At 41.3% G+C, this 15,722-nt stretch overlaps 1 protein-coding gene across 2 annotated transcripts in view; it reads right to left on the bottom strand.

Annotated features, from left to right (window-relative positions):
• MSH2 (mutS homolog 2) overlaps nt 1-15,063 on the bottom strand; it is a 76,914-nt gene extending 61,851 nt beyond the window's left edge. The window contains exons 1-5 of one of the 2 annotated variants that reach the window (XM_082642839.1): nt 14,792-15,063; nt 7,726-7,880; nt 4,444-4,722; nt 3,052-3,198; nt 608-757 (exon numbers count right to left, since the gene is read on the bottom strand). In XM_082642839.1, coding sequence (XP_082498965.1) covers nt 608-757; nt 3,052-3,198; nt 4,444-4,722; nt 7,726-7,880; nt 14,792-15,002 — 942 coding nt within the window. In that variant the 5' untranslated portion in view covers nt 15,003-15,063. The remainder of the gene's footprint in view (nt 1-607; nt 758-3,051; nt 3,199-4,443; nt 4,723-7,725; nt 7,881-14,791) is intronic. The other variant, XM_082642840.1, reaches the window with a different exon arrangement.
• Between the last annotated feature and the right edge of the window lie 659 nt (nt 15,064-15,722).

The following is a 15,722-nucleotide window of genomic DNA, read 5'->3' as shown; positions in this document are numbered from 1 at the left end:
CCTCATCCGAAAATCAAACTTTCAACCTGTTAATCTGATTTTCTGCTGTATATTTTCCCCCAAACCAAAACCACCAAATTACTGCAGTTCTAGACATAAAACTTCTTAGAGTGTAATTTTTAAAAAACTGCTATTAGGGCTTCCCTGGTGGCGCAGTGGTTGAGAGTCCGCCTGCTGATGCAGGGGACACGGGTTCATGTCCCGGTCTGGGAAGATCCCACATACTGCGGAGCGGCTGGGCCCGTGGGCCATGGCCACTGAGCCTGCGTGTCCGGAGCCTGTGCTCCGCAATGGGAGAGGTCACAACAGCGAGAGGCCCGCGTACCGCAAAAAAAAAAAAAAAAAAAAAAAAAAAAAAAAAAAAAACAACTGCTATTAATACACAAAATTATTCATAAAACCAGGACAAATACTATTTATATAGCTTGCAATTAGAAAAATACAGTAATTCAAAACTATCTATTTTAAGTATAATATTTCAAAATATTTAAGCTCCTTAGTAAGAGTCTTTTATATACAGAGAGAGAGAGAGAGAGAGAGAGAGAGAGAGAGAGAGAGAGATTTTTAACCACTCAATATTTTTAAGCCATGTATTTTTTTTTTTTACCTGGAAAAGGTTAAGGGCTCTGACTGCTGCAATATCCAATTTCATGTACTGGCTGAAGTCAAAAGTAGTCAGTTCAAACTGTCCGAAGTTTGAATCATCTGATAAGAGTTCTAGAAACTTGATTACTGCACACAATGAAGAAACTGCAACCTAAGATTAAGAATTTAAAATAAGAGATGACTATCACTAGAATTCCAGAGATTTTTTAAAAAAACAAATGGCAAGATGAAAATAATTTCAAACACTATCATTTTCCCTGTTCTTTCCCAATCCAAACCAAGAAAATCAGACAAAGTTTAAATAAACATAAGACTAAAAAATGATTTTCAGAAAGTGAAAATTTACTGTAACAGCAACATTATTTATAATAGCCAAAAGTAGAAATTATGCAAATGTCCACCAAGAGTAAAATGGATACAGCCTGGCATGTTCACATTGTGGAATACTACACACAACAACAGATATAAGCACAAACAATCCACAACAACATGCGACAATATAGATAAATCTCACAAACATAATACTGAACAAAAGAAATCAAACACAAGAGCATGAACTGTATGAGTCCATTTATATAAACCTCAAAAATAGACCAAACTAATCCATACTGTCAGAGGTAAGAAGCAGGGTTACCCTTGGTGGAGGTAACAACTGGAAGAAAACAAAAAGGGTCTTTACGATCCTGCTACTCTTCTGTTTCATGGGTGCTGGTCATGTGGGTACTTATAATTTATGAAAATTTAGTTATACACTTATGATATATGCACTTTCCTATATGTGTATTTAAATAAAAAGTTTAAATAAATATTACTACTGTAACATAAAATAAAGACGCTAAGGACATCAAACTGATAGCCCAATGACAAGTTCTACTTATACTCGATACCAGATTCATTGTGAATGTGCATATATTTCCTAATTGATAACACAGTCATCCATCTGCCTCTGCCAAACTCTAACAAATATATAAGGTTGTCACAAGAATCTCCTGCTACGTCACCACAAGGCACAGATGATAACACCTTTTAGTAGCTCTAAAAGCTTCTTCCCATTTTCAACGCTGAAGTAAGTTTCTCTAATACAGATCTGCCTTGACTTATGATGGGGTTACATCCCAATAAACGCATCATAAATGTAAAATGCATTTAATACACCTAACCTACTGAACATTGTAGCTTAGCCTCACCTACCTTAAATGTGCTCAGAGCATTACATTAGCCTATAGTTGGGCAAAATCATCTAACACAAAGCCTACTTTATAATAAAGTTGAATAACTCAAAATTTATTGAATACTGTGCTGAAAGTGAAAAACAGAATGGTTCTATGGGTACAGCATGGTTGTAAGTGTATCAGCCATTTAACCCTTGTGATTGCGTGGCTGATTGGGAGCTGCTACACGCTGCCCTGCCCAACATCACAAGAGAATTGCACTGAGTATTGTTAGCCCAGGAAAAGGTCAAAATGCGAAGTATAGTTTCTTCTGAATGCATATCACTTTCGCACCATTGTAAAGTAAAAAAAAATTGTAAGTTGAACCACCATAAGTCAGGGAACGTCTATATTGGGATTATTGCTCATACACAACTGCTTCTGATTCTGTCACACAAGAAAAGTAAAACAGGTAAACTTAGTTTATAAGGATCAAACTATTATGTGATAAGCAATCACTGCAAGATCATGATAGTAATAATAGTCTCTGTTTATTGTAGTTTGAAATCAATTTTCAAAATTATAAGCTAGAGCTTGCTCTTATTTAAATATACAATTCTTCATTTTACTTATCAGTGATCCACAAATAACCTGTCAAGAGTTTCTAATATTTTACCATAAAAATACATCCCTCAAACCATACTTGCCTCAAAGATTTGAAAAACTGAAGATAAACTTCAACCACTGAAAAATCCCATAAAAAGTTACATTGTTTGCATATTCATTTCTACACTGAACATACATAACCAGTGCCAATTTTTGAATTGTTTAAATGTAACATTTATTATGCAACTATTATGCACTGTATATACTTTCACCCTTATTACTTCCTAATCTCCACAACGATCCTTTAAGACAGATAATGAAACTGAAGTAATTTATTAAAACCCCCACAGCTCGTACATTATAAAACTTTGATAGGTCTTTTTCCCCCTGAACAACTAAGCTACCTCACCTACTTAGGTGACAGTAATCAGGCTCTTTCAGGTGAAACCAATAAAACAATAAACTCTTCCTTACCCCAAGGATATATATTGTGTAAATATAATGAAATTATATTTAAGGTTATGTTTAAATTTTTCTAGTCAGTCCTTGAGTTTTTCACAAGCTTCTTCATAGATTAAAATAAGCTTAAATATCAGTGATCCAGTTTAGGCTTTGAGATATAGATGACAGAAGTAGCCTTCTAAAAAGTCACTATTTAATGATAAATTCACATTTGTAATCCACATACCTGATTCTCCATTTCTGGCAACACAGCACTATTCATCTGTTCTCCCTTTTTGCCTTTCAACAACCGGTTGAGGTCCTGATAAATATCTTTTGTGGAAAAGTCAGCTCTTTTTCTTTCTGTGATCAGAATTCCTCCTCTCTGAATAACCTATTTTACAAGAAATATTTTAAATTACTAGGAGAAAAGGAACAAGAAAAGCAATAAGGAAAGCTGTATCACTGACAAATATAAAGTGACAACAGATTAACAAATTATTAACCCACATTAAATTTTTATACAACATGCAAGAAGACACTGGTAATATATGTATTAACATGTATTTTTAAAATCTGTAAATCAAATTTTCATGGAAATTTAAAATTAGGCTCACATAAAGCTTTCAAAAAATAGTCTCAATAGTAAAAACTCTTAACAGAATAATACTTGTGGAAAGTTCCCTAAATACTATTTATACTAAAAATGCCCATCACAGATATGCTAACTCTCAAGTAGTTCTTATTGTATTTGAGGCTCATGAGAAGAAAAGAATCCTTGGGGGGAATACAACATCCCTTAAATATCTAAATAATAAACCATATATCTATACAAATAGCAAAACCGAACTTTGTTAAAATAAAAGAATCAGTAAAATAATAAGAGGCTAGGGCTTCCCTGGTGGCACAATGGTTAAGAATCCACCTGCCAATGCAGGGGACACGGGCTCGAGCCCTGGTCCGGGAGGATCCCACGTGCCATGGAGCAACTAAGCCAGTGCACCACAACTGCTGAGCTTGCGCTCTGGAGCCTGTGAGCCACAACTACTGAGGCTGCATACCACAACTACCAAAGCCTGTGTGCCTAGAGCCCATGCTTCACAGCAAGAGAAGCCACCGCGATGAGAAGCCAGCGCACCACAATGAAGACCCAATGCAGTCAAAAATTAATTAAAATAATAATAATAATAGGCTAAAGTTCCACTTGAACTATTAAAAATCAATCCTGAAGAACTACAACTTATTTGATATATCCAGGCTAAATACAGTCATAGTTTTTTTTTCTTTAATGGCCCTAAATCACCTCTTCCCCATCCTGCACCCCCCAACTGTGAAAGCACTCCTTTTATCAATTGTGATCCCTTTAAAATGGCACTGAGTTACTCTTCTGGAAGGCAGGGGGAGGGGGGATGATCTGAGGTAGAACAAGCCTTAAGAAACAGCTCCTTCTGAAGTCCTAATAAAGATACAAAGTTTCTATCAAAGACAAACATCAAGACATTCCTCAAAGCCCTGTTGTGATTAGATTTAAAAGGTTTTGACTTAAAAATTTTTTTTCCTTAAGTAAAACAGTATTATGTTAATTTAGAGCCATTCCTAGCCTTGGATTCTCCTCTATCTCTACACTCCATTTCCTTACCTGCCTCAGTTTTCCCATGTCTCCAGCAGTCTCTCCTCCTGGTAAAACACATTCCTTTGGTCCAATCTGAATCAGGAGAGCCTCCAGATTGGAGAATTGATCATTATCGGGAAACTCACACAGTCCTAGCTTCCTCTGTATGGAGTCAACATACCCAACTCCAACCTGTCTTTGGCCATCAACTGTAGACATTTTAACACCCACAACACCAATGGAAGCTGACATATCGTTGTTACCAAAGAGAATGTCTTCAAACTGAGAAAGATTACCTGGAGAAGCCTAAGCAAAAATAAAGAAAAATTTTAAGAAACTGTTGAATGTACTTTAAAACTTTACTAACCAACAGAAATTACCCAACCTAGATGAATTTTATTAATTAAACGTTTTCTTACCAAAATAAATTACTTATAACCATATAGTCCAATTAATATTACCACATTTTCTATAAAGTATCCTCCCTACTTTTCCAATTAATTTCAGAACACTTGGGCACATCTAAAAGTAATAGTATCAAAAGCGATTTTCAGTTTGAAATTTGGCATCTAAGTTTACACTCACTCACACAATCATTGAGGTACCCAAAGTGATAACCCTCTCAATGGTGTGCCTAAATTTCTACACTCTGCCAAACTACCTATTGGTTGCACATATCAGAATTTTCACTGAGTAGTTATACCACATAGAAAAACAGTATTATTAGCTTAAATATTAACCTTGAATAGACATCTCTCTATATCAATGTATTTATTTGTAAAATGCAGAGATTCTTCTAGATCAATGATTTCCAAATAAAGGGTCTTTGACCAATTTTGTTTGTTTGTTTGTTTCTGGCTGTGCCGGGTCTTAGTTGCAGCACGCGGGATCTTTGTTGCCACATTCAGGATCTTTGTTGCGGCATACAGGATCTTTAGTTGAGGCATGTGGGATCTTTTAGTTGCGGCATGTGGGATCTTTAGTTGTGGCAGGTGGGATCTAGTTACCTGACCAGGGATCGAACCCGGGCCCCCTGCATTGAGAGTGCGGCATCTTAACTACTGGACCACCAGAGAAGTCCCTGACCTATTTTCAAAATTTCAAAAAGATTAGAAATCTCTTTAAGACTGTACAAGGTAAGTAAAGGGTCAAGTTTCTTTGCTTTTGGCTCCACCTGTGTCAAGCTGGTGGGTAACAGTACTTCAACATGATCAGAAGCTAACAGGTTGCTGTTAACGTGAGGCATTTCTGGGGCAACTGATGGACCACGGTATGAAACATGAGATAGTCAGAAATAGTCCAAATGAGCAGAGTGACAAGCCAAATTTAAGCAACAAGTAGCCATCAATAGTTCTCAAATGTCTTTAGCATCATAATCATGATAATCATTTATCTTTTCCCAATATGGTTCTGAATATCCTATAACTATATATGGATTATTAATTAAAATCTGGATCAAAAATGAATGGAGGAAGTTCCCTGGCAGTCTAGCAGTCAAGACTTCGCACTTCCACTGCAGGGGGCTTGGGTTCAATCCCTGCGACCAAAAAAAAAAAAAAGAAATGGAAAGCTAGTATTACCTGATACTCAAATTTTAAAAGCACTGATTCAATCACAAATGTGAACATATTTTCACATACATGCTTTGGATTTACACGCACAGGTTATGCACACCTTAAAAAAACTCTCAAAAGGGTATCCCTGGTGGCGCAGTGGTTGGGAGTCCGCCTGCCGATGCAGAGGACACGGGTTTGTGCCCCGGTCCGGGAGGGTCCCGCATGCGGTGGAGCGGCTGGGCCCGTGGGCCGTGGCCGCTGGGCCTGCGCGTCCGGAGCCTGTGCTCCGCAACGGGAGAGGCCGCGGCAGTGAGAGGCCCACGTACCGCAAAAAAAAAAAAAAACTCTCAAAAGTAAACTAGAAGCTAGCTTATCAAGTAAGATCCCGCAAGCCGCACAACAAGGCCAAAAATTAAATTTAAAAAAAAAAGTCAATTATAGAGGTCAACTATCCCAAATATCACTAATACTTTACAATAGAATCAATAAGCTAAAAATTAAAAGATAAATCAGTTTTAGCAGTTTTAGATCTGAACTTCTTAAAATAAATATCAGGATGAAGATACTATCTTTTAACCTGAGAGGCCGCTGAGCCTGTGCGTCCGGAGCCTGTGCTCCGCAACGGGAGGGGCCACAACAGTGGGAGGCCCGCGTACCACAAAAAAAAAAAAAAAAAAAAAAAAAAAAAATCTTTCAAAATGTAGGATAAAACTATAAGTCCCACTTTTCTCAGTAAAGTAGCAACGAAAATTCCAAGGAAATTCCATAATAAAGAATGATAAATGTTCTCAGATATAATCTTCAGTACATGTCGACATTTACAAAGGCGGGGGGTGGTGACAGCAGGCAGTATGGAAGGAATATTGAAGAATATTCTATTTGGGGCAGCACCAACATCAAGTGTTGAAATGTTGTATTAAACCTCACAAAAAAACTTTCACAGGGCTTTCACGTCAGAAAACATCTTAAAAACCTTCTAATTTTACTGTTTATAAAGAAACAGATACAGGAGAAGGCTGGGAAATTTGCCAAGGTCATGCAGAGGGACAGAGGAGAAATGAGATCAGCCAAATACAAGCCCAGAACACTGTCCCACCTTACCACACATTTATTCCCTTTCAAGGATAAATCTCACCTCCCCAACATTTTAACCATTATCCAATATTTATGTGAAGGTATTGTGTGTGAACAAACAGAAACATGATTTTACAGACTAAAAATAAAGATAGTCCTTAAATAAAACAAAATAGTACCCCCATCTCCATGAAGGCATTAGAAGCACGTCAATAAGCCCTTCTAGGCACACCTAGGAATATGATCAGCATTAAACAAAGTTCCACACTTCTAAAAAATTAGTCTAATGAAAGAGAAAGGAACATACAAATATCCAAACATATTAAAAACGTGTATAAACAGATATTTGGGATATGTAAATTTGCGTGATATTACTTCAAAAACAGTAAAATCAAATCTTCTTTAATGCTGGTATTCAACTTTATTTAAAGGCTATTTATTATTTAGGTTTTAGGGACAGTGACAAAGCTCATAGTATTCATACTCATAAGGATTTACTGAATTTCTGAATTGCTATTAAACTGTGATTTTAAAACCCACATGCTAAAGAATATTAAAGTTTCTCACAGCATTTTACTATCACAACATGGCTAAAATATTAAACCAACACAGAATTCTCTCATGTTTTTATTTTGTCTACTCTTAAAAACACAACTAAATTTAAAAGGAAGATAATTACCTTAAATGCCAAATACCAATCATTCTCCTTGGAGGCCTTATTTCCAGCTCTATTCTTATAAACTTCAACTCTGTACTGACGAACTAGAAGAAGATCTTTTACAAAAGACTCAAAATTCATTTTACTAAGCACAACACTCTCCAGAGTCTTTGCTCCTAAAGAAAAATATTAAAAATACATGTTACGGATTTGAGGATTTGAAGTCATAAGTGTTGAAGACCTAACACAATGCCTCCCCCCAAGCTATGCTGTTTTCCCAGTAATTCATTCACTCAATAAACTATTTATCAAGCACCTATTACATATCCTAGAGACTTTAGTAGATGAAGGGTATACAATGGTGGATAGACATAACCCCCTGCACCTGTGGAGCCTACACATCAAAATAAAAAATTGAGAAGATACAAAGACAAAAGAATGAGTCAATATACATACAGCTAATCCTACTTGTCCTTTTTTATCATTTGTTTTTCACAAGTTTGAATAAAACTCTTATGTAATAGCTACAATAGTATTTGTATAGGATTTTTTTCAAAAGTCCATAAAAACAAATTAGTTATTATTCATTATAAAATGTTCTAGGTAACAGAGTTCAAAACTTGAAGGTTCAGAGACTTCCCTGGCAGCCCAGTGGTTGGGACTTGGCCTTTCAATGCACGGGGTGTGGGTTCAATCCCTGGTCAGGGAGGTGGGATCCCACATGGCTTGCGGCCAAAAAGCCAAAACACGGAACAGAAACAATATTGTAACAAATTCAATAAAGACTTTAAAAATCGTCCACATCAAAAAAGAAAAAAGAAAAAAAGAAAAGAAAACTTGAAGGCTCAAAAAGGTACATCAAAAAGGAGACTTGCATTTCACCAGTCCCCTACACATCCAGTTCACCACCCAAGTGTTATCACTTTATAGAATATATTTCCAAACATAGTCTAGGCACACACAAGCAAATATAAGGCATTGCTTTTTTCCTCTTTTTTTTTTTTTTTTTTTTTTGCGATATGCGGGCCTCTCACTGTTGTGGCCTCTCCCGCCGCGGAGCACAGGCTCCGGACGCGCAGGCTCAGCAGCCACGGCTCACGGGCCCAGCCACTCCGCGGCATGTGGGATCTTCCCAGACCGGGGCACGAACCCGTGTCCCCTGCATTGGCAGGCGGACTCTCAACCACTGCGCCACCAGGGAAGCCCGCTTTTTTCCTCTTTTACATAAATAATTGCACACTATACACACTGTACTGTATCTTTTTTTTAACTTTGATATAGTATTTTGGAGATTGTTCCATCAGTACATAATTAGCTTCTTTCTGTTTACAGCTGCAAACGTTCCAATGAACCTAAGGAATTTCTATAATTTAGCCTCCTCCTGATGGACCTATGGGTTGTTTCCAATCTTTGTTATTACAACAGTGTTGCATGAATAACCTTGTATGTGCTTCACTCTCCAAACATCTGAGTGTATCTGTGAGATAAAGTCCTAAAACTGGATTTTATCAAAGGATGATATGTGTGATTTTTATAAATATTGCAGACTATCTCCCTTGGTTGGCTGTACCAATTAACCCTACCACCCGTAAAGTATGAGTGCACCTATTTCCCCTATCCAGTCAACCGAGTTTTCGAACTTCCTGGCCTTCATCTTACATCACTGGTTCTCAACGGGGGACGATCGTGCTCCCTTAGCGGAAAACTGTCAATGCCTGGGGGGCATTTAGGTTGTTACAACTGGGGAAAGGGAATAATAACAGAATCTAGTAGGAAGAGGCAGGGATGTTGTTAAATGTGAACAGGATAGCCCCTCACAGTAACAAATTAATTCTTCGGTCCAAAATATCAGTAGTGCCAAGGCTAAAAAATTGTCTTAGATGGAATATAGTGTTTCACCTTAGCTTTGATTTGTAAATAACAATTTCTTTACAAAATAAATAAAATCACACACATCATCAAATGGAATTAAAATTCAATTTTCATATAATATAGGTAATACAAATTATTCACTTAAAGGTAATTCAGATTATACTTGTAGATTATTCTGACAATTCTGGATCTTATGAAAGATTTAACCTAAATTTAACAATAGATCATATCAAGTACAAATATCAAATACAAATAAGCATAAAGATTAATTAAATGACATAATACAATTGTTTTGTACAGCAAAACGCAGCTGATACTTTCAATATCAGTTCACTAGTTATAAGTAGTAGACAAGAATCCCCGCTGCCTGTGTGCCACAACTACTGAGCCTGCACTCTAGAGCCCGTGCACCGCAACTACTGAGCCCATGTGCTGCAACTACTGAAGCCAGCACACCTAGAGCCCGTGCTCCACAACAAGATAAGCCACCACAATGAGAAGCCCACGCACCGCAACAAAGAGTAGCCCCCGCTCGCCGCAACTAGAGAAAGCTGGTGCGCAGCAACGAAGACCCAATGCAGACAAAAAAAAAAAAAGAATCCCTCTGCTGTCACAGACACCCTGAAAACTGGCTCAAATCTTGCCTCTTTAAAGTTATTCCCTAGAACATTCCTTAAGATCTAACCTAGGACTGGCAAAAAATATCTACAGGGACCAGGCAGGATCTAATAATCAGAGAAAGCCAAAGGAAGAACAACACAACTGACAGATGAAAAATGACTTCAAATGGTGGGAACTGTGGCAAAACAAGGAAAGCACATCAGGGTAAAGAAAAAATCTAGACTCAGTAGGTCAGAGGGAGCAGCCACTCAACTCCAACCCAATGCTAATTTGCCCAGAGTTTCCAACTGTGCAGAATTTTCAAAAGAAGCTCAAAATCTGAATTTTTTCTTGAAACTACCCAATCTTTAAAATATAGGCAATTAATTCAAACTTTTAAGAAAACACTATTTAGGCCACCAGTTTCCAACTCGGCAAGTTCAACACAGCCACATTTTACAGACTTGAATATACTGCTGTTTTTTTACCTTGCATTTGGAAAGCTGCATGAAAATTATGTTTACTGTGAACGTTACTCATTCAGCAAAGCCTGTACTAACATTCTCAGAGGCATAAGCGGTATCTAAGGCCTATCCAGGCTGCAACAGACTCACATCTCCCAATTAAGACTCCCTCAGAACCAGAACCTCAGTGGAATGGTAGGCCCCATTTAAATTATTTCCTGTTTTTGCCTAGCACATAGGGTGAGCAACTCATCCCATTTTGCCCAAGACTCCCCAGGTTTTAGTACTGAAAGTCCAGCATCCCAGGAGACCCCCCCCACCCCGCCGGTCAGTCTCAAGCAAACCAGAATGATTGAACACACTATCAGCTTATCCAGTTGAATTCTACATAAGTAACATTACTCATATGACAAAATATTATCATTAAAAAAAATTTGCTCACAGAAAGCACTAAACCAGAGTTAATACAAAATTAGAGATGAATTTCTCCCAGAGACACTTATAAATGCCACTGTATCAGTCAGCAACTTCCAGTAAATACAGCAATGAATTTCAAAACAGTGTTATATCATCCTTTAATTTAGAAGACAAAATAACACTGGTCTGGCACCTAATTCAGAAACAGGTCTTAAAAATCATCAGCCCAACAGGATGTACCAGCATAGCTGTCTGGCCAGCACTGGGTTTTTAAAGCATTTGAATTTGAATGCTTAGCGCACGTGAACAAGCACTCTCAGATCCACAAGCCCCACCACTCCCTATTACTTATACCTGACTATTTGCACATCAATGTTATCTGCCAGGCCAAGGGCAGAGGGATCCAGAGCAATCCTCAGTCTTTTTCTAGACACACTCAACAGGAACACAGGAACACATTCACAACAGTGCTGATTTCCTTCTTCCCTTTTTTTTTTTTTTTGGTCACACCACGCAGCATGCGGGATCTTTCCCCAACCAGTAATCAATCCTGTGCCCCCTGCAGTGGAAGCATGGAGCCCTAACCACTGGACTGCCAGGGAAGTCCCCAGTGCTGATTTCTTAAGAGTGGGTGGGTGAAGAGGTAAATGAGGTGATTCCCCTCCCCACCATGGCCTCCCCTACTTCCTCCATTACTAATCTCCAGATAGGTTGCCCAACCATCAAGATTATCCTCCAGGCTTCCCTGGTGGCACAGTGGTTAAGAATCCGCCTGCCAATGCAGTGGACACGGGTTCGAGCCCTGGTTCGGGAAGATCCCACATGCCACGGAGCAACTAAGCCCGTGCGCCACAGCTACTGAGCCTGCGCTCTAGAGCCCACGAGCCACAACGACTGAAGCTCGCGCGCCTAGAGCCCGTGCTCTGCAACAAGAGAAGCCACCGCATTGAGAAGCCCGCACACCACAACGAAGAGTAGCCCCCCTGCTCGCTGCAACCAGAGAAAGTCCGCGCACAGCACCAAAGACCCAACGCAGCCAAAAATAAAAATAAATAAGTTTATTTTAAAAAAAAAAAAAGGTTATCCTCCGAAGATACTATTTCTCTCAAAGGAGTGTTTGTGACACACTGGATGTTCCTGGTGAAGAGCTTGGCTGTATGCTTTAAGTCTGAAAGCTGGGAAGTAAGACTGAAGGGAAACTGGAAGGGAAAGCTACCCAGCCTCCACATGGCACAGAAGAAAAACCTCAGGTTGATACAAGATCCTCCTCTTCAAGAATAATTTGGAGCCCCCATCTTCATTCAGCTGATAATGTGTCTGCTTACATGTGGGCACTGTGCCAGGTGCTGGGATTCAAAGGCAGAGACTGGTTAAGACAGAGTTCCTGCCCTCTAGGAGTTTTCAGTATATTGGCATAGAGTAAAATAAATGTTGTGTCTAGGGTAAGGAGAAGGTCCTAGGGCAGGGAACACGTGAGAGGGGCAGCTAACCAGGAAGCCTTAAGATGGGAGTTAAGAAAGGCTTCCAAGGGCTTCCCCAGTGGCGCAGTGGTTGAGAGTCCGCCTGACAATACAAGGGACACGGGTTCGTGCCCCGGTCCGGGAAGATCCCACATGCCGCAGAGCGGCTGGGCCCGTGAGCTATGGCCGCTGAGCCTGCGCGTCCAGAGCCTGTGCTCCGCAACGGGAAAAGCCACAGCAGTGAGAGGCCCGCGTACCGCAAAAAAAAAAAAAAAAAGGCTTCCAAGAGGAGATGCTTCTAAGCAACTTCCTTTTTTAGGGACTCAGATTCCTTATCTAAATTGAAGCTAGGTACTAACCCACCTCACAGGGCTTTATTATAATAATGTTTTGATAGTTGTTGAAAAATAAGAGAAAAGTAGCTAAAAGGATATGAATAAGCCTGAATGCCAAAAGAATGAACCAAAGAGAGAAGAAATGATCAACAGAAAAGCCATCTGTGAGAAGAGGAGAGGGGATCCAGACCACAGCAAAAGGCTCATCTCTTCACTGGCACAACACGGAAGGAGAGAACGGGTACAGACGACATTAAAAGTATTGGTTCAAGAAACAGCCCAGGGCTTCCCTGGTGGCGCAGTGGTTAAGAGTCCACCTGCCGATGCAGGGGACATGGGTTCGAGCCCTAGTCCAGGAAGATCCCACATGCTTCAGAGCAACTAGGCCCGTGCGCCACAACTACTGAGCCCACGTGCCACAGCTACTGAAGCCCGCGTGCCTGGAGCCCGTGCTCTGAAACAAGAGAAGCCACCACAGTGAGAAGCCCGTGCACTGCAATGAAGAGTAACTCCTGCTCGCTGCAACTAAAGAAAGCCTGTGCAGCAACGAAGACCCAACGCAGCCATAAATAAATAAATAAAGTTCCCTTTAAAAAAAAAAGAAAAAAGAAAAAAGAAAGAGCCCAAATATCCATCACCTAACGAATGGATTAAACAATATATTGTATATCCATACAATGGAATATTTGGCAATAAAAAGAAATGAAGTACTGATAACACAGATGAACCTTGAAAATGTTAAGTGAAAGAAATCAGTCACAAAAGACCAATGTTATAGGCAAATCTAGTTCCTGCTAATGGGTACAGGGTTTCTCAAGACTCAAGTGAAATTTAACCTCTCTTGTAATGCCTCTTCTGATGGCTCCAGTCTTTGGCAATCCTGCCTCTGCCTCTTTGGCAACTTGTTATGGAGCATCCTCCATAGGTCTTCACGTGGAACTGGAATTACTTCTACCTTGCTCTCCACTAGGGGGAGCTCTGTGAAGGTGGGGATACTGCCTTTTGATCTAAGTACTCCCAGTGTCCACAACCCTGCCCGACAAGGCAGCACTCAATAAATGTCTATCTAATGAATGAAACATCTTTTGTCAGTAACCTTCCATCTGCATATGGCAGAGGCAGGACTAAAACCCACAACTCCTTACTCCTCCTATTATGTTCATTCCTAGGAGCCAGGGATAAAAGAGATTAACAGAAAACTAGATGTTCAGAACATCTAACTACAAGAGAGCGAGAAGTTTGTAGCTTTCCAGGGAGAGATGATGCTAGAGAGATGGGGATGGGTTACCGAGGGCACTGAATGCCGAGCTGAGGCACAGACATACATGACTAGCTCAAGGCCACACAGCTGGTAAGTGGAGGGGCTGCGACTTGAAGCCAGGCAATCTGGCTCCAGTTCGAGGTCCTGACCACTTGGCATACTGCCTATTAACAGTAGACACTATAGGTCCCTGCGCTGAACAGCGATATAAATCACGTTCGCCCAACAGGCAAAATCACGCTGGTGACGTAAAACCGTCTCCCTAACCCCCTTCTATTCTAAATCTCAATCCTGGACTGGCGTTTGTGATAAAGAGGTTTGGCGGCGTTTGTGATGATATCCACAGCGCCAAAGCTGGAGCGAGAAGCAGACACCCACGCGGACTGCAGCAAAATTAAATAGAACAATGTGTTAAAACGCCTCGCACGAAGCCTGGCACGTAGCGATCGCTATTAGGTCTGATCCGGGGCAGCTCCGGAGGGACAGACTCAGGGCGGAGGCAGGGCAGTGGGCGGGTGGCGCCCCACTAGGCCAGGCAGGGGCCGGAGCACGCGCAGTGCCCCCACGAGGCACCAGCGTCCCCGCCCCCGTTGTCTCCCTGCCCGACACCCTCCCACTTCCTGAGAGGAGCCAACTCCGCGGGGTCCTCCCCTGAGCCCGCGCCGTCCCCGCCCTCACCTGCCGGCCCCATGTACTTGACCACCCCCTGGGTCTTGAACACCTCCCGGGCGGCCAGCAGCGCGTCCTCCCGGTGCGCCGTGTAGAAGTCGCCCCGGTCGAAGAGGCGCACCGTGGTGGTTGGCTTCTCCGGCATGCCCTGGAAGAAGCGCACGAAGCCGACCTCGGCCGCGCTCTCCAGCTGCAGCGTCTCCTTCGGCTGCACCGCCATTTCAGAACCTCTCCGCCGCCTGCCTGACGGAACTGCGCGACCCCGCACCCACTAAGCTGTTTCCCGCCTCCCCTCCCTCGCCCCCCGTGCGGCGTCCGGCCTCTGTGGAGACACCCAATCAGCATCCAGCGCTGCGTTTCGGTGGGTGGGAGTGCGTCACGACAGCCAATCATAATAGGACGCGGCCCAGCTTCCCGCGCACGCTGGTGATTCTGTCCACTGCGCATGCTTGAGCCTAGGTCGCGCGCCGCCCCGGCAGACACCCGTCCTTGAGAGAATTCAGTTCTCTGGGTCTTCTCGGTTGCACTGGTGTGGGTCCCAGGTGTATGGTTAGCTAGTTTAGGAGACCAGGTGGGAAGTTCTGGCAGGTTTTGAGTTTGTTATGTACCCGGAAGAAAGAGAGTGAAATCAGAAAGAAACGTGAAAACAAGGAAAAACTAGCCTTCCTCCCTATCACAGTATTTGTTTAACCTGTGCCCCTCTCTCTCCAACTGCCTCACTTTTCGTTTTTAAGCAAACTGCCTGCATTAAGGTTACACGTTTCTTCTCCACAGCCTCCGTCCTGGCCAGATTCTCGTATTGTCCACTCCTTGAATGATGCATTCATTCAAAAACAGAAGGCCTGCTATGCGCCAGACTTCTAGGATCTGAGGATCACTAGTAAAGAAGAGAAAAACCACTGCCTTTGTTGAACTTACATTCTAATGAATGGATTCAGAT

Source organism: Mesoplodon mirus (genome assembly GCF_964341445.2).
Source record: "Mesoplodon mirus genome assembly, chromosome: 14".
NCBI classification, from domain to species: Eukaryota; Metazoa; Chordata; class Mammalia; order Artiodactyla; family Ziphiidae; genus Mesoplodon; species Mesoplodon mirus.
The sequence above is the reverse complement of the archived record's forward strand: the minus strand, read 5'-3'. Positions and strand labels throughout refer to the sequence as shown.